Source organism: Orcinus orca, chromosome 2 (assembly GCF_937001465.1).
Source record: "Orcinus orca chromosome 2, mOrcOrc1.1, whole genome shotgun sequence".
Lineage (NCBI taxonomy): Eukaryota > Metazoa > Chordata > Mammalia > Artiodactyla > Delphinidae > Orcinus > Orcinus orca.
Genome location: NC_064560.1, coordinates 53,683,249 through 53,705,434, shown reverse-complemented (window position 1 = coordinate 53,705,434; position 22,186 = coordinate 53,683,249). Strand labels below are relative to the sequence as shown.

Genomic DNA, 22,186 nt, shown 5'->3' with positions numbered 1-22,186 from the left:
TTCACCACAGCCGAGGCTTGCCTGTCCCCATCACCAGGCTCACGGTCTGAGAAGTCCTGGTAACTGAACATCCCACCACACTGTCACCATCGGCTCCAGAACTGGCCATCTGCCTTCCCAGCTCTTCTGAGGAGCCCGGCAGTGTGTCCAAGGACGTGTGGTCTGGGACGCGCACCTGCCCCCAGGAAGCCGCACTCAGGCAAGCAGAGTGAGGGTAGAGGAGCAGAGAAGGTAGGAGGTGGTGTGTGGTGCTCCGTTCCTCGCCCTGGGCGTGCAGCTCTAGGCGCCACAAGTCATGACGCTTGTGTGTTCGTTCAGACAGGCCTGGTGGCCGAGCACAGAGCTCCCGCCGGTGGACTTGTCACACAGACACACAGTGAGGGGAGGTGTTTCTAGTCTCTTCTTTTCATGTGCTAGTTCTTTTCCTTTGAAGGCTGGCAAATAGCTCAGTTTCTGCACGACCACGCTCTCTAAGGGGTGATTTTATTGCCACATGTGGGAACCGAGAATCCCCGGCGAGAAATTAGGCATTTGATACATTTCATGGCAATGCTCAGAGCATGACCTTCTGCTGCCCCGATAAGGTTTTCATATAAAACTGATTCATGGTGGTCATTATACTAGTACCTCTTACTTTACGCCTTATGTTTTTGCACACACCTTATGCTTTTGCACACATCTTAACTAGCCTCCATAAACAATCCTCTGGAGGGGGGCTTTATTTCCCCCATTTTGTGAAAGAGGAACCAGGGCTATGAGGACTTGTCACTCGCCATGGCTCACAAATCTGTAAGGTGCAGAGCTTTTCACCAGGGCAAGTGTTTATTAAGTGTTTTTAGGCAAACACGATTTCAAATTCATGGGTGAATAGTAAAAATACCAAAGACCTGTCCGTTTTTCATTGACAGGACGTATGAAGTCCTGACGTTATTCTCTGACAGGAATGTTAATGCACTTCCTCTTTGTCAAGGGTCCTCTTTTTGGTTAACGAATGGTTTCTCTTCTGTTCTATTGAACAAGCAGACTTCAACTGTTCTTTGTAAAACCAAGAAAATCACATATTTGACATCTTATATTATTACCATCATTTAAAAAAATTCTGTCCACTCCATACACTGCCTATATACATGATTGTGTTTACGGGACAGCTGAAAAGATGCTGGTCCTCAGCAGAGCCTGGGGTCCTGTTTGCCACTTGGAGCATCCTTGGGGAGAAGCAAGCCTCTGGTCTTGGTTTAGTGCTGCACCACAAAGTTGTTGAGAATATTATTGATATTAAAAAGTAAAGCACTTTGTAAATGTTAAAGTCCTACGCAAATGTAAGAAATTGTTCAATTATTGCCTAGAGTTAAAAGCTAAAGAAAGGATAGTTGCTTGCCCGAAGCAAAGGATTGGTTGAACTTATCTAAATACTGTATTTTTTAAGGAGGAACGGGCCATATAAGAGTGAGGGGAGGGGGAGAGGTTGAGGGACATGCAGGTACCTGAGGAAGACAGAGGGGTGTGAGCACGGTTCCGTGCATCTCAGGAATGGTGCGCAGAGCTGTCTGGGGTTTAGCAAATGATTCTAGCAAATCCTAATTACCCCAGAGGCTTTCTTCAGAAGTGCCATAGAGACACAGGCGGCATGCTTTTCTAACCCATGACACAAAAACGGGTAGTACAGTTAATAACAGATGAGAGAATCGTGACTCAAAATTATTTTTGGTGTTGGAATTTGGGGGGTTTATGAGGCATTTTCACGTTAAGAACGGGAAGACTTGTTAAAAAGATCTGAGAAGTCAAGATGACTGAGAAGTCGAGATGCTTGAGAAGCAGAGCAGCTGCTGGTGGACAGCAGAGATGCTGGGCCAGGCCACCCAGCTTCAAGCCCCACTGCTGCCTGTTAGCTGTGACCAGGCTAGTTACCCCTGTGTTGTGCCTCGGTTTTCCTGTCCAGTCACAGGGTTGCTGTAGGGATGAAATGAGTTAACATGTGGGCTAGTGAATAGTGCTCCACACCTGGTCACACGCACGCAGGTACAGTTTACCAGGTATGTGGTCCTGGGCTGGTGGGGAGTGTCCCAGTGCCCCAGCCCCTTCACCTTCTCCTCAGTGCACTCCAGAGGGCACGTGCGGAGCCAGCTGCAGCCCCCGGCCCCTCCTCCGTGGGGTTTCGCAGGCCTTGGGGACCATCTCCTTCTGCATGATCTCACCCGAGGCCTGTTTCACACTCCTGGCAGCTCAGTGGGAGGGGGAGGGGCTGCCCTCCCGCACAGGGCGCTGAGGATGGACCGACCTAGAGTTTGATTTTCAGAAATGCTGCGTTGCCATATCTGGAATCGTGTAGGTGGACATTACACAATTGATTGGAAATGTCTAGTCCATACAAGCATTCGGTGAGACCCCGGCAGGCAGAGCAAAGGGAGGGGGCAAAAGCTCCAGGTGGAGCTTGTTAGGGCGAGGCGCGGGCAGGTAAGTCAGCCAAGGTCAGGGGCGCGGAGAGACTAAGAGCCAGAGTCACAAACGCCACGGGATAGAAGAGAGGGTCTTGAGAAGACGGGAAGCAGAGAAAATGATGACTGACAAAGGGCCTGCGGCTGAGGGCCCAGGTCAGGGGAAGGCTGGCAGGTCGGGCGGGGCCCAGGGCCCAGGGCCCGGGTTGCGGCCCGGGCCGGGGGTGGGGTCGCCAGCGCGGACTCCTGCCCGCAGGGAGACGGGCCCCTTCTCTGCAGACGATTCAGCCTCAACGGCGTTTATTTAATAAGATTTATCGCGCTCACAAATGGAGAGGTGGCGTGAGCGCGCAAAGCGCAGACCCTCGCGCCCCCCTACCTTCCGTTCACCCCGCCAGCGGCCGCGACGCACGGCCCCCGAGACTCCTCGATCCTGAGAGCCCAGAGCCCCTGGCCTCCTCAGATCCTGAGTCCCCCAGGCCCTTCGAGATCCCAGACTCCCCGAGGCCCCCGAAGCCTTCCGAGCCCCTCTGACCACCCCGACACCCCGAGGCTCCCGAGACCCCTGACCCGGGCCGGGAGGGGATCGCGGCCGGGCCCTGGAGCCGGTGACCGTCGGGGGGAGCACAGGCCCCCAGGGAGGCCTCTCAGGACCCTCTCCTTTAGGGTCAGGGACTGAACCTCAAAACCGCTTCCTCCCCGCGGTCTTCCTCCCGCCCTCCGCGCGCCCTCAGCCCCACCCCCGGCCCCGTGACCCCTACCTCCGGACGGGCGGGGGCGCTGTGCGACGCCGAGGCCGGGCGGGGTGGACGTAGGGAGCGCCCGGAAGTGACGCAAAGCTAGCGGAAGTCCCGTCCACCTCGGCGGAAGTTCCTCCTACCCGCTGGCCCTCCCCTCTACCCACCCCGGCGGAAGTCCGGGCCGCCGTCCCTCGTGGCTGATCGCAGGCATGGCGCACTACAACTTCAAAAAGATCACGGTGGTGCCGTCCGCCAAGGTAGGCGGCCCCGAGGGCCCTTCCGCCCACACTTTTCTCTGCCGGGTCATGGGAATCGAGGGTCCGGTTTGTAACGCTGGGCTGAGAGGGGTCGCCTCCTCCACCAGGCCCCCGTCTTAGACCATGTTCTCTACAGATTAGGGCCCCCGGGTTAGGGGTCTCCCGAGAGGGTGGCGGTCCTTCCTCAGAAATTAGGGCTGCCCGGGGTTAGGGTCCCTCTTCAGATGTTGGGGTCCTCCCCAGAGAAGAGGGGGAGAGTCAGGGCAAACTTTACGAAGTAGGTAGGTTTTCAACTGTCTCCAAAGGGTTCGTGGATTCTGCCAGATGGAAGAGGGGTCGCGGTCAGAGGCGAGACCGCGGCGTCCCTCCCGGAGCTAACAGTGTTGCCGGCATCTGTCTTCTTGGCTAGTTTGCACTGGGGAATTCATGCAGAAGTCTTTTATATCCTCTGGTAGTCACCTTACATGCCTTAGTCACCTTACCTTAGGAAATTGTATAGTGGGTTTTAGTTTTATATGTTATTTTATGTACTTTCAAAGCCACAGATATGCAAACTGAAACAGTAGAACTGTTTCTCATTAAAAAATTTTTTTTTCTAATTTATGCTTGAGTTGTCTGGCTACTTACGTTTCAGAGGTTCTTAGGTATTTGGAAATTAGGATAACGTGAAGAAAGCGTAGGATAAAATTTATTTCTGCAGCCATTTGCTGAGTGTTTCTTAAAGGCCAGGAACTATAAAGTTGAGCACGTTTTATATTGAAGATTTAATTAGAAAATGTGTTCGTAGTTTAAAATATATCGTATTGTTAAATAGTAGTCTTTTAAGATGGTTTCAAATAAGTGGGTGAAAGTAGATTTTTTGGTGTAACTGTGTCTTACTTTATTTAATTGCAGGACTTTATTGATTTAACATTGTCGAAGACTCAACGAAAGACTCCGACAGTTATCCATAAACATTATCAAATCCATCGCATTAGACACTTTTATATGAGGAAAGTCAAATTTACTCAGCAGAATTACCATGACAGACTCTCACAGATTCTGACGGATTTCCCCAAATTGGATGTAAGTGATTCTGGGAAACATAAGTGATTATGTAAATATGAGCCTTCAGACAGGGTTAAACAAGGTCTGTCTAGAGATAATGAAGGAAAGAGGAAATAATTGACTTGTTGAAGTTTACTCTGAGAGTTAGTGGCAAAACTGGGAACAGAGTACAGGTGTTTTGATTCCTTAGTATCTTTTTTCCCCCGGTCAAAGTCCATCTACGAGGGCCCAGAGCATGCCTCGCTCGGGCTTTTTCTGTAACCTCTAGACTTGTAGGGGCCAACCCGAGCTCTGAAAGCTGTGGAGTGAATTCAGGAGCCCGAGCTTCTGGCGGCTTGTGTGCTTCCTCTCCTCCCTCTTTCCAAGGCTCCCTTTCCTGTGGCCTCAAGTTGGGCCAGTGGCTTGAGGCCCAGCAGTGTTTGTGATGTTGTTGCTTCATCAGCTAACGACTGTCTATGTACTTTCTTCACGGGCAAGAAACAGTCTCGTGGGGAGCCGCCTTCTACATTGAGCCCCCAAAGTTGAGCTCTGCTGCGTAGAGCAGTTTGCTTGTGTGTTTAGCTGTAGGATGCAAGAGAGGACACTGCCTGTGGAGTCCCTGTGTGGGGCGACGCTGCTGCAGGGTTGTTGAGGAGGTGATAGATGTGGGATCAGCAGTACAGCCTGAGAGCCTAAATGTGCCACTGCCCTACAACAGTCCCTGAAGGTGGGTTAAGGCAGTGAGAAGAGATTGGTTTATGTGACAGAAATTGCTGTTACAAAATTCTGGGACTTGATAGGTGCACAGTGACTACTGGCTGGATGAGGGTGTAGTTTCTTGGGAAAGTGTGTGTACTTCAGGAAGTACCTGGGGATAAAGAAGGCAGTAAGAATGAGATGAAGACACCAGGAAACACCTGATATGAGCAAACAGAAAATACTTTGATCTAATCAACACCAGAATTTTGTTCTTTGTAAAAAAAAAATTTATCTTTTTTATCCTTGGTATCTTTTTTTTTTTTAATATACATTAAGGGTTCAAATTTATGAACATTCTATTCCTGTTGGCTTTTATTTTTCAAACTAAAGTTATCTGAGAACAATTTTCGAGTAAAAGGTTGGAGTAGATTATCATTCATTAAACGATTGCTGTGTCTGTTCAGCCGTCACTTTTAAAGCCCCTATCTTGTCTAGTGGGGGGGAAGTGATAATAAACATGAAAACATGTGTGTCATGTGGGTATGGAGAAGAGGGAGGGCCGCTAGCTGAGCCCTGAAGGAAGCAAGAGCTGTGCGCTACCTGGGGAATGAGCACTGAGGCACAGAAACAGCAAGTGCAAAGGCCCCGGGCTCCAGAGTCTGGTGTCTTCAAGGAACAGGAAGGTCCAGGAGGCGGGTCGGAGGGGGTGTGGGTGGGGCGAGGCGACTTGTGTAGCGGCCTTTGCTACACAAGTGGAGCCTGGGACCGGTCTCCCTGGCCTTGCTGTGACTGACTGTCGAAGGAGGACTGGTCTGTGGGGATGAGAGCCCTAGGTGGGGAGCACGGCCGCCAGGGCACTGGTGGCTCCAGAGCTGAGGAGCTGAGAAGCGTCTGCCAAGAAGAGGAGCAGAGATGGGCGGATTGTGGGCTCAAGGGAGTTTTAAAACTTTTAAAAAGTTTTGGGGCAATAATAGCATAAGGTTGATGGGACAGGGAAGAATTTCTCCAGCTCAGTTCTTGAGTGGTGAGGGGCGGGCTCTGGTGCTCAGATGGAGATGGGCCTGGCTGCCCTGCTGACTGCATTTTTCTCTGTGAACTAAACAGTCATTGAACAGGAGAGAGGACTGGGGAGAAGATCCTGGGGGGGTGAGGAAGAGTAAGAGGTGCGATGTGTTTCCCGAAGAAATTATTCTTCAAGTGTTATTCATATATTGGGAGGAGAAACTGCTGGAGCAAAATGACCACTTTGTTTTTCTTGTTACAGGATATTCATCCATTTTATGCTGATTTGATGAACATTCTATATGACAAGGATCATTACAAGTTGGCTCTAGGACAAATAAATATCGCCAAAAATTTAGTGGACAAGTAAGGTATTTTCTTAATGTAGTATCTTTTAAGTTACTGTTAAAAGAGAGAAAACTCTTACACATTTCTTTTTATGTCTTTCAGTGTTGCTAAAGATTACGTGCGGCTTATGAAATATGGTGATTCTCTCTACCGCTGCAAGCAGCTGAAACGTGCGGCCCTTGGGCGCATGTGTACTATTATCAGAAGACAGAAGCAGAGTTTGGAATATTTGGAACAAGGTACTTGCTATGCATCAGCAAAAACAGGTTTTAGTGCATTCTGTTAACGTACTTGATCCTTGTCAAGAAGTTATTTTTAAAATGTTTATTTTTGTTTTGTTTTAGAGATAAGAGGATCAAATTATTTTTCCCAGCCTAGCCTGTAAGAAATTCTTACAGGTTAGATATTACTGAAAAAGCAGCTAGCACTTAACATGCTTACACACTAGTAGCACTATTAAGAAAATTTATGTTTTTTAAGTTTAATAGGTAAGGCATGTACGTTATAAATCATGGGGAAGTAATAAAACATATAAAAATAAAGTGACCCATAGTTTTACCTGTTACTGACAATATGGTGCATTTCTTTGTAAAACGTGTTAGCATCAAACTGCTACTCCAGTTTTGTTACCTGGTAGTTTTTTTCAGTAAGATGATTTCTTAATTAATGTAGTAGGACTTTTTTTTTTTTTTTGCGGTACGCGGGCCTCTCACTGTTGTGGCCTCACCCGTTGCGGAGCACAGGCTCCGGACGCGCAGGCTCAGTGGCCATGGCTCACGCGCCCAGCCGCTCCGCGGCATGTGGCATCTCCCCAGACCGGGGCACGAACCCGTGTTCCCTGCATCGGCAGGCGGACTCTCAACCACTGTGCCACCAGGGAAGCCCTGTAGTAGGACTTTTATTGAAACAATTTTTTGCCTTTTTGCATGCATATATTTTTACATTTCAAGTGTTTTTAACTGATTTGGTTTTGGACCCCCCCCCCCCACCCCTCCCAGCATCTTGCAAATAATTTGTGACAAGATTGTAACACTGGGCTGCTTTAACAGTGCTTCCAGTGAGCCATTAGGTCATCAGGGTGGCCCACTGGTGTTGCTGGAGCAGACGAGGCCCCTGAGGGTTTCTCATTACGTGAAAGTAGCCTGCTGCCCAGCCAGGAAGTGATGGCACACACACTCGCTCGAAAGTGCTCTTTCAAATATCATCTCTCATGCTCAGTTGTCTGGGTTGTGTGGTTTGGGCCCCATCTTGTACCTGTTGGATAGGAATCTATGCTGTCGGGCCTGGGAGCAGGATTCCTGGTACAGCCTGGATGCCCGGTGCCTCCGCAGCTGGTCCCTTCTCCGTTCATTCGTATTCTCTCTGTCACATACATGATAAATGTTGGAGTGAGGGTGATGTGACCACAGTCCTGGGGTGCACAGCTAAGTTGAGCAGATCTTCAGCTTTGAGTTTCTTAAGTTTTCTTATGAAATTAAGCACGTTTACTGTAAACTTCTCACAGTGCGTCAGCATCTGTCCCGTCTGCCGACCATTGACCCGAATACAAGGACCCTGCTTCTGTGTGGGTACCCGAATGTCGGCAAGTCCAGCTTCATCAATAAGGTTGGTTCGCCTGACGGTGCAGTGACCGAGGACCTGACTGCCTGGGGTGAGGCCGGCTGCAGTCAGTCCTCTAGTCGGCACTGCCCTGGGCCCAAAACATTCTTCCTCCCATCCTCGAGGATCGACCCTGAACCTGGATGGATATTGCAGTTATGGGGACCATTTTATTTTTGGGTTTTGTGTGTGTCCTACAAATTTCTAAGGGATTTGAGACGTTTGAATACGTTTCTGTTAACACACGGACATGCGTGTCCCGGGAACAGTAGTGCCAGGGAGTCACTGTTGACCGTGCAGACCGTGCCTGCTGAACTGGCCTTCCCAGGCTCCAGAGGTGTTTCTCAGGTGATGTCACCCGGGTTGCTGTGTCAACTTGCATGTAAACTATTTGGTTTGTGTAGTGGGAAGTGGTTGCCCTTTACTTAGTTTATTATCAGAGCTAAAGGAACTGTTTAAGTAACGCAGCACCTTAGCTGAGCTCAGGGACCTGAATGGAGTAGAAACTGTGTTTAAAGTGTCAGCTCACAACCAGCAACAGCCCAGGTGCCAAAAAAACAATGGTTACATGTGTGGCTCTTTGCTACTAAGAACACTCCTGCAGATTTGTAGGTTTTTGTTTTGTCTACAAGTGGCACTGACACAGTGACAGCTGAGCTCTGCAGTGTCTCAGCTGACCTCTCCAGGGCTTGTGAGCCAGGCCTTGGGGGTAAGACGGGCCGCTTAATTAACTAACATTAAACAACAACAGAAAATTCAGTCCTCAGTCTCATGACCACATTTCAGGAGTTCAGGGACCCCGCGTGGCTTGCAGGCCGTTGTGAGGTGCAGGTGTAGAGCGTTCCCGTCATCACAGGAAGTTCTGTTGGGCGTCACTGGGGCCAGGATGGGTGAGAGGAGGAGCTGGTTGGTGTCCTCCAGGTGCTGGGCCTTCCTTGCTCCCTGATGCCTGATTCATACACTGCCTCTGCAGCCCGGGTCCTGAAGAAGAGGAGCCCGTCTGCCTGCTGAGGTGCTGGCTCCTGTCAGAGTTGAATCCTGTGAGGTTGAATCTCGTGGGGTTTTTTTTGTTTTTTTCCTACCCCAGCAGTTAGTCTCGATAACACGTAGGTGCCGCGTTTACTCTATTGCAGAGGATACGCAGTAACAGGACTTGTGGTTTGTTCCAGGTGACGAGAGCAGATGTGGACGTCCAGCCCTATGCCTTTACCACCAAGTCTCTGTTTGTTGGGCACATGGATTACAAGTATCTGCGCTGGCAGGTGAGAGCTATCTAAGCTGGGACAGTCGTGGCCTTGTTCCTGGAGTTTGATTCTGGGGATTCCCACAGACTAGTTAGTGTCTGCCCACGTCCCAGTGTATGCAGGGTCACAGGGAAGGCTGGGGGGTCACCGGGAACGTCCCCGTGGACAAGCTCCACCAAGCTCGGGGGACGCGGCAGCTCCCAGCAAGCCTTCTGCGCTTGGCTAATGGTGGTGCTTCTGATGGGCCGGTCATCAGAAACCATTTACAAGCGTGACGCAGCCTGTTTCCATAGTTGAATTTAATGTTATGAGCGGTGATGTCATTCCTAGCATGTGGGAGCAGTTATCCCAGTGTTTCTATGTTGTCACTAATGGAAAGAGGGGTCCTTCTCAGGGTCGTTGGCAAGTTCGTTCTTCAATGAGCTCTGCAGCCCCCTCACCCGTTTTTCATACTTAATTTGTCCTTTCCCCCTGCTGCCTTGTTTGTTTACCGTGGTCAGTTGGGAGCCCTGCATTTTCGTTACCAGCTTTGTCAGAGCTGGTCTGGGTTTGTCAGTGCCCTCGGCCTGTGCTGGGCAAGCAGCTTTTGCAGACGTGGGCTCTGGAGTAACGAGTCTGACCTTAGGTGGTGGATACTCCGGGGATCCTGGACCACCCTCTGGAGGATCGCAACACCATTGAGATGCAAGCCATCACTGCACTGGCTCACCTGCGAGCCGCGGTTCTCTACGTGATGGATTTGTCTGAGCAGTGTGGGCACGGACTCGGGGAGCAGCTGGAGCTCTTCCAGAACATCAGGCCGCTCTTTGTCAACAAGGTGAGTGTGGGGACCAGTGTTTTAGTTTGTAACCTGCAGCGTGAAGGTAATAATTTCATTATTTTTCTTTCTTATTCTAGCCTCTTATCATTGTAGCAAACAAATGTGACGTGAAGAGAATAGCTGAACTTTCTGAGGACGATCAGGTAAATCATCTTGATGTTTTCAATATTTCCTACTAATTCTGAATCTCGTCTTACACAATCAGAGTTGAAAAGGAATGTTAGCGATGCTAGTCTGGTTTTTGTTTTGCAGCTGAGATAATATCCTCACTGATTGAGTCGACGTGACCTTATGAAAGCCCATTCATGGCAAACAGACCATGAGGTTTCCTGGTTCCTACTCTCTCAGAGGCTGTGGGGCGGGCTGTGCGTGTGGTCAGTACAGCAGCCTTCAGGAGACTGCTCGTTTGGAAGGGGCTGCCTCTCTTGTTGGGGCCTTAAAACGAGCAAAGCACCCAAGGTTCGCCTCAGCTCCTTGGGCCTGGGCTGCTGGTTGCTCTGGAGCAGTACCTGCAGCGAAGTGTCTAGTGGGAGGCGTTTCTCGGGTGTTACTGGAGTACCTGCTTCACAGATTCTGTGGGGAGATGTTGGGGACTGAGTGAGTGAGGGAAAAGGAGTGTCTGCAGACCTTCCAGAACCGTGACCCTGTCGTGTCTGCTGTAATTTTCCAGGTGGCAGGTAACGTCGTTAGCCTTAGGTTTTCAAGCTGTTTGACCCTGTATCCGTCCCCAGGAGGCATCTCTCAGGACAAATGCTTCGAGAAGCTCTGCGCTGGTCCGGTGGTTTTGTCTTGTGGCCCCACCAGCCATGTTGGCGTTGCTTTTCGGTGGTAATGTGTCGTAAGTCAGGGCACACCCTGGGCCTCCGCAGTCAGACTCTGGGAGGCCCAGCAGCCCGCTTTGCAAGGCCCCGTTTGGTGTGAGAGGCGCTGCGCTTGTCTGGCCTGAGCAGAGGGTCTCTAGGGGGGCTGTGCTCTTGTCTCTGGCTCTCTCTGGTGCTGTTTGAACACTTAATCCTTGGTGAGAACGTGGTGTGTTTAAACAGCCATTCTGGTGTCCCTGGGCACTGCCGTGTACTCTACGTTACTGATGATGTAAACACTGATGTCAGAGAATTCTCTTTTCTTTGAAAGGGTCAGATACTTACTCGGTGATCTCAGTTTTTCAGGCTAAGAGCACTGGAGTGTGGAGGGGAGGGCAGGTCAGGAGTGATCCTTGTGCGGGAAACTCAGCCCTTGGGGTTAGACACGCCCAAGTCCTGCCCCCACTGCCAGCTGTGATGGAGTTTCAGTGGTGGGAACAGTTGCATCACTGGGTTGGGAAGCAGGGTTGCGGGTGCTGTGAACGCTGGTCAGCGCCGCGTGGGGCCTGCTCTGGGTCGGTCGGTGACTGATGTCTCTGGAGCTGCAGTGCAGGTTTTGCCCCGTCTCGCACAAGGCACGTGGCGGCAGGTGCGGTGTCTTATGCGGGTCATGCTGGTAGGTGGTATGACTGGTCTTTCCAGGGAGTGGGGAGAGCAGAACTCATTCCTGAGAAGCTTGACTGTTGTGAATTGGCCACCTGTGTCTGAGCGTTGTCACATGGTCAGGCCGGCAGCAAGGTGTCGGGTGGCGTTGGTGGAGGCGCAAATGAAGTCCCTTGTCCTGGGGTCTTGGTGGTTCGTTCATAGCTGGATTCGTACACGTTGCTGTATCGTTTTCTAAGGAATTATCTTAGGCTGTGGAGGCCAGGTATTTTATAAAAAACAGCATTGAGAATATTCTCTATGAAAATCGGTATCTTAATTTTCTCAAGGTTCTCTTCAGAAGGGTAGGTCTCACAGAATGTTCCAGAGAGCCTCTGGTTTGCTTGCTGTAGTTTGATTTGATCCTCCCCATAACGTATATTTTCTTTTCTTTTTTAAAAAAAATTAATTTATTTTTGGCTGCGTTGGGTCTTCATTGCTGCGCGCGGGCTCTCTCTAGTTGCGGTGAGTCGGGGCTATTCTTCATTGCGGTGCACGGGCTTCCCCATTGCAGTGGCTTCTCTTGTTGCGGAGCATGGGCTCTAGGTGCGCAGGCTTCAGTAGTTGTGGCACACGGGATCAGTAGTTGTGGCTCGCGGGCACTAGAGCACAGGCTCAGTAGTTGTGACCCACGGGCTTAGTTGCTCCGCGGCATGTGGGATCTTCCCGGACCAGGGCTCGAACCCTTGTCCCCTGCATTGGCAGGCGGATTCTTAACCACTGTGCCACCAGGGAAGCCCCTGTATTTTCTTAATCACAGCTGAATTTAGGGAAAAATAAATAACTGTTTTGGGGAGATGTCCTTCAAAAGAATTAAAACCCACAGATGTGTTAATTATAATTAGCATTTATAGCACCCATTTGAGGAGAAGTAAGATTTGTTCATGGGGAACTGGGGATAAACGCAGCTCTCATTTGTCCTTTGTATTCCCAGAAAATATTTCTAGATCTGCAGGCTGAAGGGTTTTCTGTGGTGGAGACCAGCACCCTGACGGAGGAAGGGGTTATTAAAGTGAAGACAGAGGTCAGTGCTTCCTCACAAGCAGGGTTGATCCCTTTCCTTGACAGGGATGTTTCTCTCTGAGTGTTAACAACCCTGAGTGCTAGTAGCTCCGCCTGAGAGATGAATCCCGGGGCCCCCACCCGCCCAGTGAACATGTGAAGAGATGCTCACACTCCCAGCACAGGTCATTTTCACTTAGTCCTGCTGCCTCAGGGTTCTTCCTTGGGCTGGGCCTGACCCTGACCCGGGAAGGAAGAGAGAGGTCCCCTCCGCACCTGGCCCACCCTCTCCCGTCCCGGAGCGTGAGGTCTGCCCCAGGGCAGTTACTTGGACCTTGGGGGTCCCAGCACTCAGCCATCAGATGCTACCTCTGAGGGAAAAGCGTAGCAGGTTCCAAACCTGGGGACCGTCCTCTGGTTATGGGGGCTCTGGTTCCTGGTTCCTTCCAGAAGGCAATATGAGGCTGTGCCGGGTGCCCTGTGACCTGGTGCCACGTTTTCTCACCTTAGGCTTGTGACAGGCTTTTGGCTCATCGAGTTGAAACCAAAATGAAAGGAAATAAAGTGAACGAGGTGCTGAACAGACTGCATTTGGCTGTTCCCAGCAGAAGAGATGACAAGGTAAAGCCGCCTGTGGAGGCCCTTGAGGCAGGGGGTTGCAATGGCTGGTGGGGACCCACGCGCCTGCCTCCCCGGTAGTGGATTTCCCGGGTGTTCTCGCATCTTTCTCAGAATGAAAGTTATGCCATGTATGTCAGGAAGAATCGAAGCGGTGAGAGGAAGAGTATGAAGAGCCGGGTTAAACCTGCTCCCCCACCAGAGGCTATTACTGTAACTCTCAGCTTGTCTATTTGTCCAGAAACATTTTGGCATATAAGCTTCTTTTAAAACACAGGAATATATTTTCTTTCAAGTTTTTCATTTTCTTGCTATTAAAAACTAGTGCTCAAGGGTACGTTTTCATACATAGGTCTCTGTTTTTAATTGCAAATATATCTGTAGACTGAATTTTAAGGCATGGCATCGAAAATGTCATTGTCCTCCAACAATGCCTTGCAGGTTTATACTTCTGAAGGTTTGAGAATGCACGCTTCCTGTTGTGTCAGTGTGACGGACTAAAGATGCTTCCATTGTTGTGATGTGTTTCTTTTTTCTTTTTTTGCTGTGCTGCACAGCTTGTGGGATCTCAGTTCCCTGACCGGCGATTGAACCCAGGACCATGTCAGTGAAAGCCCAGAATCCTAACCACTAGGCCACCTGGGAATTCCCCCTTTTTATTTATTTTAATGTTTCTTATGTATTTATTCATTCAACGCTAATTTTTGGCAGCTAGTCTAGGCATTAACAATACAGGTAAAGGTCACTGTCAGTGACGTTAATGATTTTTATCATATTTGTTCTCAAAAAGTTACACCAGTTTTCAGTTTTTTTCATTACCACACTTTTTTTCTCCAAAATAAAGTGGAAATTACATTATAAGAAGTGGTATTTCTACACTGTAGTTTCAGGCAGTCACACTCAGTGATTATTCAACATGATTGTTTTCAGTTAGTGAACATCATGTGGAACAGGATATGTATCTTGGTGTTGACATACTTGCTTTTTCACTTCTTTAGGTTATCTCTTACTGATTTGTAACTTTTATATTAAGGAAATCGGACTCTTGTATGTTCTGTAGATTTGTTTTCTTTTTGTCAAAGGTATTTTTTCTTCTGTATTCTGATGGTTCAATTTTTAAAATTTTACCTTTTTTTTTAATAGAAGTCTTCATTTAGTTGTGATTTTATCTTGTTCATGGGAAGCAGGTGGTGGTCTTCACCCAGCTCATCGTTTATCTCAGGACTGATGGCTGGATGGTGTGTCGTCCCATCAGATTCCCTTCTGTGCTTGGGCTTATGTCTGAATTTCTCCTGTTCATTGATCTGCTTTATTTCTCCTGTACCGCTTTCTTCATCCATAATTTTTCTTGATTCTCTTACTGTTTGTTTTTTCTAAATAAACTTTAGAATCGGCTTTCGGAGCCTTCCCAGCTTCCTTGCCCAGACTGGCCTTGCACCTTCCCGTCTCCCCCAGATCATCTTGGTTTTTAGTTGGTCTGGGTGTGGTTTTGTGTTTCCCTTGCAGATGGAGAATTTGCTTGTGGTTTTTCATCTTTGTGTTTTGATTTAGCAAGGCATTTCATGTAGGTATTTCCACTCATGTCTTCTCAGGAGCGGCCCCCATTCATCCCTGAAGGAGTCGTGGCACGCAGAAAGAGAATGGAGCTTGGGGAGCCGAAGAGGAGGCGGGTAAGTGACGGGAGCGCCCATGGGCCTGCGCTGGAGAGCGTGTGTGGGGCAGGGCTTTGGAGCATAAACCCCCTGGGGCCTGGACACCCTCCTGGGTGGAGGTGCCAGGTCCGCCAGTGGCAGAAACAGCTTTCCCACCAGAAATGGGTGCTGCGCCTCAGGTGCTGAAAGGATTGGCTCTTCGGTTGGAGGAGGGGTGATTCCACAGGGAAGGGAGGGGGCCCAGCAGTTCTGGATCTGAAGGTCAAATAGCGCTGATGAAAACTGTGTTTTCATTGCAGGAACGGGACATTGAGCTGGAAATGGGAGATGATTATATTCTGGATCTTCAAAGTAAGGGCTCAAATGTGATAGTTGTTTTCAGATGCCAGTTGTGTGAAAAATGTGAAAGTGCATTAATGGGTGCAAGTCTTCCAGCATTTTGTTAATTTAATTTCTTGAAGGTGAGACGTTGCATACTGCCAGGACTCTGAGATTTCTTCCTTCCAGGTAGTTTTCTGTGAGTGATCATTTCTGTAGCTTACCTATCATATAAGTGTTGGACCAGGCTGATACTGTTGATAATCTGTTGTTCATGCCTTTGGACACTTGATCCTGAGGTACTGATGGGTCTTAGGATGTGCTTGGAGCAATCCTTTGGTCGAGCACGTTACCTTGCTTACCTAGTGTTGAACACAAGTGCTCTGTTGTCTTCACAGGTGTAGGACTTGTGTAAGTGGTGGCTCGTTTGGGGCACACAGTAGTTGATGTTAAAAACAACTATAAACTTTTTGTTCTTTGACCTTTAGAGTACTGGGATATAATGAATTCATCTGAGAAACATGATAAGATACCTGAGATCTGGGAAGGCCATAACATAGCCGACTATATTGATCCTGACATCATGCAGGTTTGTATCACTAGTTAAATTATGTGACTTTTATTCCTCTTTAACACGACCACCGAAAGACACGCACACAACTTTCCACTCACCTCTGTCCGTGGCCCTCGTTCCTTCTACGCCCACCAAGACCCCGGGGGCCCTGCCTCTTGGGGCCCTGCACACGCAGCACCGTGTCCCTGCATCGGGTGCTGGTGCAGGCTCTCCCCTTCCTCCTAGACCTCCCGCCCGAGCTCTTGTGCTGGTCTCAGGGGCGGCCTCACTTCATAAGGGAGTCCCCGGGGCGTGGACGCCCTCGTCGCCACCCCATGTGGGCCCCTCTGGCTGCAGGTGCTGCTCGCTCCCCGCCTGACCCCTTGTCTTCCCCAAGTTCTGCCCCAGCACACAGCTGCCTCCTGTTTCAGTCCTCTCCTTGTTTGCTGTTTCTTAACATATGAGTGTCCACAGAAAACAAAAACTTCTTAGACCCTGTGTTCTCCTTTAGTTGCTATCCTTTCTCTCCTGAGTCAAGTGTTTTTTTTTTTTTTAATGTGTTAAAGTGTACAGCTAAGTAGCATCTAGTACCTTTATGGTGTTGTGCAACCACCACCCCTGTGTCGTTGCAGAACCTTTTCATCATCCCCAAAGTAACTCCCAGTACTCGATAAGTAATCACTTCCTAGTCTCCCCTCCCCCTAGCCTCAGGCAACCACAAATCTCTTTTCCGTCTCTCTAGATTTGCCTGTTTTATATATTTTATATAAATGGAGTCTTACAATATGTTGATCTTATTCCACTTAGCATAATGTTTTCAAGGTTCACCCATGTTGTAGCATGTGTCAGAGCTTTCATTCCTTTTTATTGCTTAGTGATATTCTGTTGTATATGTGTAGCACATTTTGTTTATCCATTCATCCGTTGATGGACATAGGGTTGTTTCCACTGTTTGGGTATTGTGATTAGTGCTACTATGAACGTTGATGGATAAGTATTGAGTGCCTGTTTTCAACACTTTTGGGCAGATTCCTAGGAGTAGAGTTGCTGGGTCATAAGGTAATTTTATGTTTCACTTTTTGAGGAACTGCCAGCCAAGTTTTTAAAAAAATATTTTATAAATATTTGTAACATATGTTCCTTGTTTCCCTTGTTATTCACTCCTCAGTTCTCAAATGGCATCCTTAATTTATATTTCATGTCTTAACCTCTTCAGTTGTGCCTCTTGCTTTGTCTCTTACTCTGTGGCATCCCGTTTCTGTAGTCTGGGCTCAGATGGCCTGACTTGGCCTTCCCGTCCAACCTCCCTCCCCATGCCTTTTCACGCTAGTACTGATGGGGATACCTCTGACTCGGGTTCCTGTCAAGGTTTATTCATTATATGTATTTAAAATTTTTATTAACTGTATGGGCAACGAGCTTGTGTTTGGGATGGCTTTGGGATGGATACACGGGCTGTCGTGGTCCAAGGCCAGTTCAGATTGATGTTCTCAGTTCTTCAAGAATGGAGGGTCTTTCATGTACCTGCTGGGAGCGAGGGGAACATTTTACACGTTTTAACCTCAGAGTTGGGAGTGGTTGTTTCTAAAGAAGGAAAAGAAGTGGCACAGAATAGTCTGTGGCTGTCGGCTTAGTCTTTGTGCTCATCTCTGCACGGAGCCTGTTGGTGGGGAGGTGAGCCCTGGCACAGAGGGCGAGGCCCACGTGAGTCTGGACCCGGGTGTTCATCATACCCCGAAAGGCTTAGGGGAAACCTGGTGTCTATAAAGATTGTTACACTTGTTTATGAGTTTTTCATTGTTGGCTTTGTTTAATTGTGACTTTTTTAAAAGAAATTGGAAGAGTTGGAAAAAGAAGAAGAGCTAAGAACAGCTGCTGGAGTGTATGACAGTGAATCTGAAACTGAAGATGAAGAAATGGCGGAAATCCAACAGCTGGCAAAACAGATTAGGGAAAAAAAGAAGTTGAAGATTCTGCAGTCCAGAGAGAAGGACACCCAGGGACCCAGGATGCCTCGGACAGCCAAGAAGGCAAGTGTCGTGTCATGTCCAAGAGCGTCACCTATTTCTTTGTGTATTGGAGTCTTGTATGGTCCATGCTAAACATGCTTCACTTTGTTTTGTTGGTATAAGTTGGCTTTTGAGGTTGAGTGAGTGTTGATCATTCATATTCTGAGTATTATACCCCTTCTTGGTGACTTTCACTGTTGGATTCAACCCCTTTGTAGCTGTACAAATGAAGATTGTGAGTTATGCATAAATTTGTAGAGGTAAAGTCGCCAATTAACACATTCTTATTCTTTAATTCTTTATTAGGAGTCATCTTTTACAATTTACAGAAAAACTAACCCAATCTAACTTAGGGCCAAAGGTGATTTAACTGGGCCCTGTGACTGGTTAGGACGGGGAAGTTGACACTGAGGCACAGGTGGATCAGATGGTGTCAGGGTCCTTCCAGTTCTCAGGTCCGTCTTCTTAGCCTCTTCCTCCCGCACCGTGCTCTTGTCCGGAGGCACAGCTCCCCAGGGAAAGAGGATGGTGTGCAGGGCAGTTAGAGTGAGATGGGGCAGGAGGGAAAATGTCGGATGCTGGGCACCTCTCCATGGAGGCTATTCATGTGTTCGAAATACTGTTTCTGTGTGGTGGCAAATGACTGTCTCTTGACAGACGTGGCCATCGCTGTATCCCCCCCATCGTGGGGCTCCGTGTGCTTGGGAGGAGATGATGGCCTCTGGGGTCTGCATGTGGGAATCCCCGGGGAGCTGAGCGGAATCCAGGGGCAACACGTATGTCGTCCCGCTCAGAAAAATTGCCCAGGATATGTTAATTTTCATGTTATTTAATGAGTTGTACAAAAACATACACATGAGCCCAAGTAAAAGAATTTCTAAAATAAGTGTATCGTGGATCATTGTAAAAGGTACGGTTTCCCTTGAAATTTTTTTTTAAACATTTTATCAAGCTAATTTTGCTTAAAACAATGTCCATTTCTGCCTTCAGGTTCAGCGGAAGGTTTTGGAGGATGAGATGCGCAGTCTTGGTGTCGACATGGACAACAAAGACAACGTGAGTGCAGACGGCCTCAGAGCCATGGGTGGGGCAGCGCCGTCCTGGGAACCAGGGCAGGAGTGGGTTACAGAGGAGTTAGCACTTCTGGGGTTTGTGCTGAGAATTATGTTGTTTTGTGCAGTTTTTAGTACTTGAGCTGCAACTTTGATTTTGGTGACTGATGTCTTCACATAGAGCTTCAGTTTAGACACCAGGTAAACGTGAGGTGGTCTGGAGTTTCTTGGCGTGAGAGTTAACGTAGGCTGTAAATAGCTCAAAGCTGTTTCTCGGAACCCAGGGGTTAGAAGGCATTTCAGATACCTTTTTCAGGATCCCAATTTTTCTTGCTTGATGAATTACTCTGGAGAATGCACATCTTTGTGTGAAAGAACGTCTTCATGTTCTGGATTGTTTTCTCAAAACAGATTCCAAGAAGTGGAATTTCCGAAACAAAGGATGACATTGTGTTAGACTAATTCAGATTTTGATCAGCAGTGCGTGAGCATATCCTGCTCACATGGGGTGTTATTTTCATGTTCACATATGGCTTCTGACTTTGGATTGTTTATCAGGTGCTGGGCTCTAGGGTGCCTGCCTCTCACATCGTGTCATCTTATTTCAAAACAGTAACATGAGGGGGCGCCACGGGCCGGGTGCCAAGCTGCTGGCTTGCAGAGCTGGATCTCAGCACCCACAAGGCTGAGCTTTCAGGCAGCCATCACTGAGTTCAGGCGGATGATCCTGGAAGCGGGGCATGAAGGAGAGACAGCTCTTTACATAAACTGTGCTGCTAATGTGGCTGAACAGGCAGCTCTAAGTAAAGTTTTTTAAATGGAGTTAAAATCAGCTCTGTAACTTAAAGCAGCTGTGGAAGTGAAAAAGAATATTTGGGACTTCCCTGGTGGCGCAGTGGTGAAGAATCCACCTGCCAATGCAGGGGACACAGGTTCGAGCCCTGGTCCAGGAAGATCCCACATGCCGCGGAGCAACTAAGCCCGTGCGCCGCAACTACTGAACCTGTGCTCTAGAGCCCGTGTGCCACAACTACTGACCCTGCATGTCACAACTACTGACCCTGCGTGCCACAACTACTGACCCTGCGTGCCACAAGTACTGAAGCCCACACGCCCAGAGCCCGTGCTCCGCAACAAGAGAAGCCACCGTAATGAAAAGCCCGTGCACCACAATGAAGAGTAGCCCCCGCTCACGGCAACTAGAGAAAGCCCGTGTGCAGCAACAAAGACCCAATGAAACCAAAAAAAAGAGTTTGACCAATAATTAATGTGAAGTTAACTATGTGTATTTTAAATGTATTTAACTTATTTGACGATGGTTCTAAAAACCCCTCCATGTGCCTTCTCCCCTCGTTGTAATAATTTCATGTTTGTCCCTAAGGCTGGGACCCTGAGGCACTGAAGTTTGCTTTCTGTGTGTTTCAGGCCCATTATGTGGTCCAGGCCAGAAGGGCTCGGAGCGTCACACGGAAAAGGAAGCGGGAAGACTCTGTCCCACCCACGTCTGTGGCCCGGATTCGCAGTTGCTCTCGGACCCCACGTGATGTCTCTGGTCTCCGGGATGTCAAGGTTAGTATGTATACCGTCTCTTTTGCTGAAACTTCTTTTTTTTAAATAAACACAAAAATGATTAGTTTTAGCATTTTGAAAATTCAGGTGAGAAAGTTTGTGTATAAACTTAGAAGCAGTCTCCCTTTTGGGAGCCCGAGTTTCCCATTCCACCACACCGCCTCCATCTGGTAGTCTGGATTTAACACCAGCATTGACACTTGTCAGTCAGATGGGAGTAGTTTCATGGGCCGGAATCTCAGTGTCCCCGTGTGTCTGAGAGGAAGTCCAGGTCTGAGTGTATCTGGTCCCTGTAGGTACGAGACTTGTCTGGGTAGTTTCCATCTTGGAGATACTGGTCGAGCTCCTGCAGGTGCTGTGGTGGATCCACGGGAACATGGTGTGAGTGAGACTCACCAGGGTTTCTCTCCACAGCACAGACCCGGACTGTTCAGACAGTGTGTTAACAGGTCATGGAAATTTGCTTGGAAATTAGATTTTCCACAGCTGACGTGTTTTTCTTCTCCTTTATAGATGGTGAAGAAAGCCAAGACCATGACGAAGAATGCTCAGAAGAAGATGAATCGCTTGGGGAGGAAAGGGGAGGCAGACAGACATGTGTTTGACATGAAACCCAAGCACCTGCTCTCGGGAAAGAGGAAAGCTGGTAAAAAGGACAGGAGATAGTGTCTATCGTAGCTGAAGCACTTTGGCTCGACTTCTTCCTGGTTTGGTTTCACAGAATTGGAGTCGGACTTCTTCCTGGTTTGGTTTCGCAGAATTGGAGTCGTGATCTGTAAACTGAACGTGACAATGGAATAACTCAAGCACTTGTTGTTTGGCTGAAAGCTGTGGTTACCCGATAACTGTCCAGGTGTGGGGGATTTTTATCGCTGCATAATATTACAGATATTTTGAGCAGGCAGTGGTTTCTCATTTATGGAGTTTTGGTTGCTTCAGACTTGCAGGGCTGGAAGGATATATTTATGTGACTACATTGTTTTTGATGGAGAAAAATCTTACTCTCTTGTGCAACAGGGAACTTTGGTTTCACTGCATGTGAAGAGTCCTTAGCTGGTGAAAGCTTACAGATGTCAGGATGCCAGGACTAAGTTATCTTCTAGTCCTTTTGTACGATGTACTGTCTTCAACTATTATATCCAAAATAAACTTCAAAAGAAAGCAGTTTTATTTAGTTGCTTTTGTTTTCGTTTTTTTTAGTTACAAATCACCGTCAGTTTGGGCAGATGAAAAGGGAAGAGAAAGTAAATGGCAATTCTTTTTTGTTTTCAAAGCGCAAAATACTTTTTAGTGGAACAGAATGTTGCCTAAGTTACTACAGCAGTTAAATGTGGGCACCTGCTGCTGTGTCCACTGCTGAAAATTAAATTGTGAGGTACAGGCCCAGTAAAATGTAGGAAATTAACATTTTAGAATATTAAGTGATTAAAACGTCACTTCTCGACCACAAAACTGCTGTGGCCACCGCTTTATGTGCGGTTTCAAGCATCCCCTCTGCTGACTCGTGGCATGTGTGGGAGTTTTCCAGTGTCATGCAGTGTGATTCAAGGTGTGTTTGAAAGTTGCATTACATTTTGGGGATCCAAAATAAAATTTTCATTTGTTTACGCTGAGAAAGATTATGTAAAGAGAAACCCATTGAGTGTCAGGTGAGAAGGGAGTAGGAAGAACCAGAGTCCCTCTCCTCCCAGGTTACAGTGGCTCTGGCAGAATCTCTGCTGTAACTATTGAATATTTGGGA

The 22,186-nt window shown here is 48.2% G+C and overlaps 1 protein-coding gene across 1 annotated transcript; it reads left to right on the top strand.

Moving 5' to 3' along the window:
• Positions 1-3,277: 3,277 nt before the first annotated feature.
• Positions 3,278-21,615, top strand: GTPBP4 (GTP binding protein 4). The gene is made up of 17 exons (XM_004278375.4): positions 3,278-3,432; positions 4,327-4,497; positions 6,422-6,525; positions 6,610-6,746; positions 8,012-8,112; positions 9,276-9,368; positions 9,976-10,167; positions 10,248-10,313; positions 12,607-12,696; positions 13,185-13,295; positions 14,885-14,962; positions 15,244-15,295; positions 15,751-15,851; positions 17,648-17,845; positions 18,815-18,880; positions 20,302-20,445; positions 20,959-21,615. Exons 1-17 carry the CDS (start codon positions 3,385-3,387, stop codon positions 21,109-21,111), a joined length of 1,905 nt encoding a protein of 634 aa, XP_004278423.1. The 5' UTR covers positions 3,278-3,384; the 3' UTR covers positions 21,112-21,615.
• The last annotated feature ends 571 nt before the right edge of the window (positions 21,616-22,186 follow it).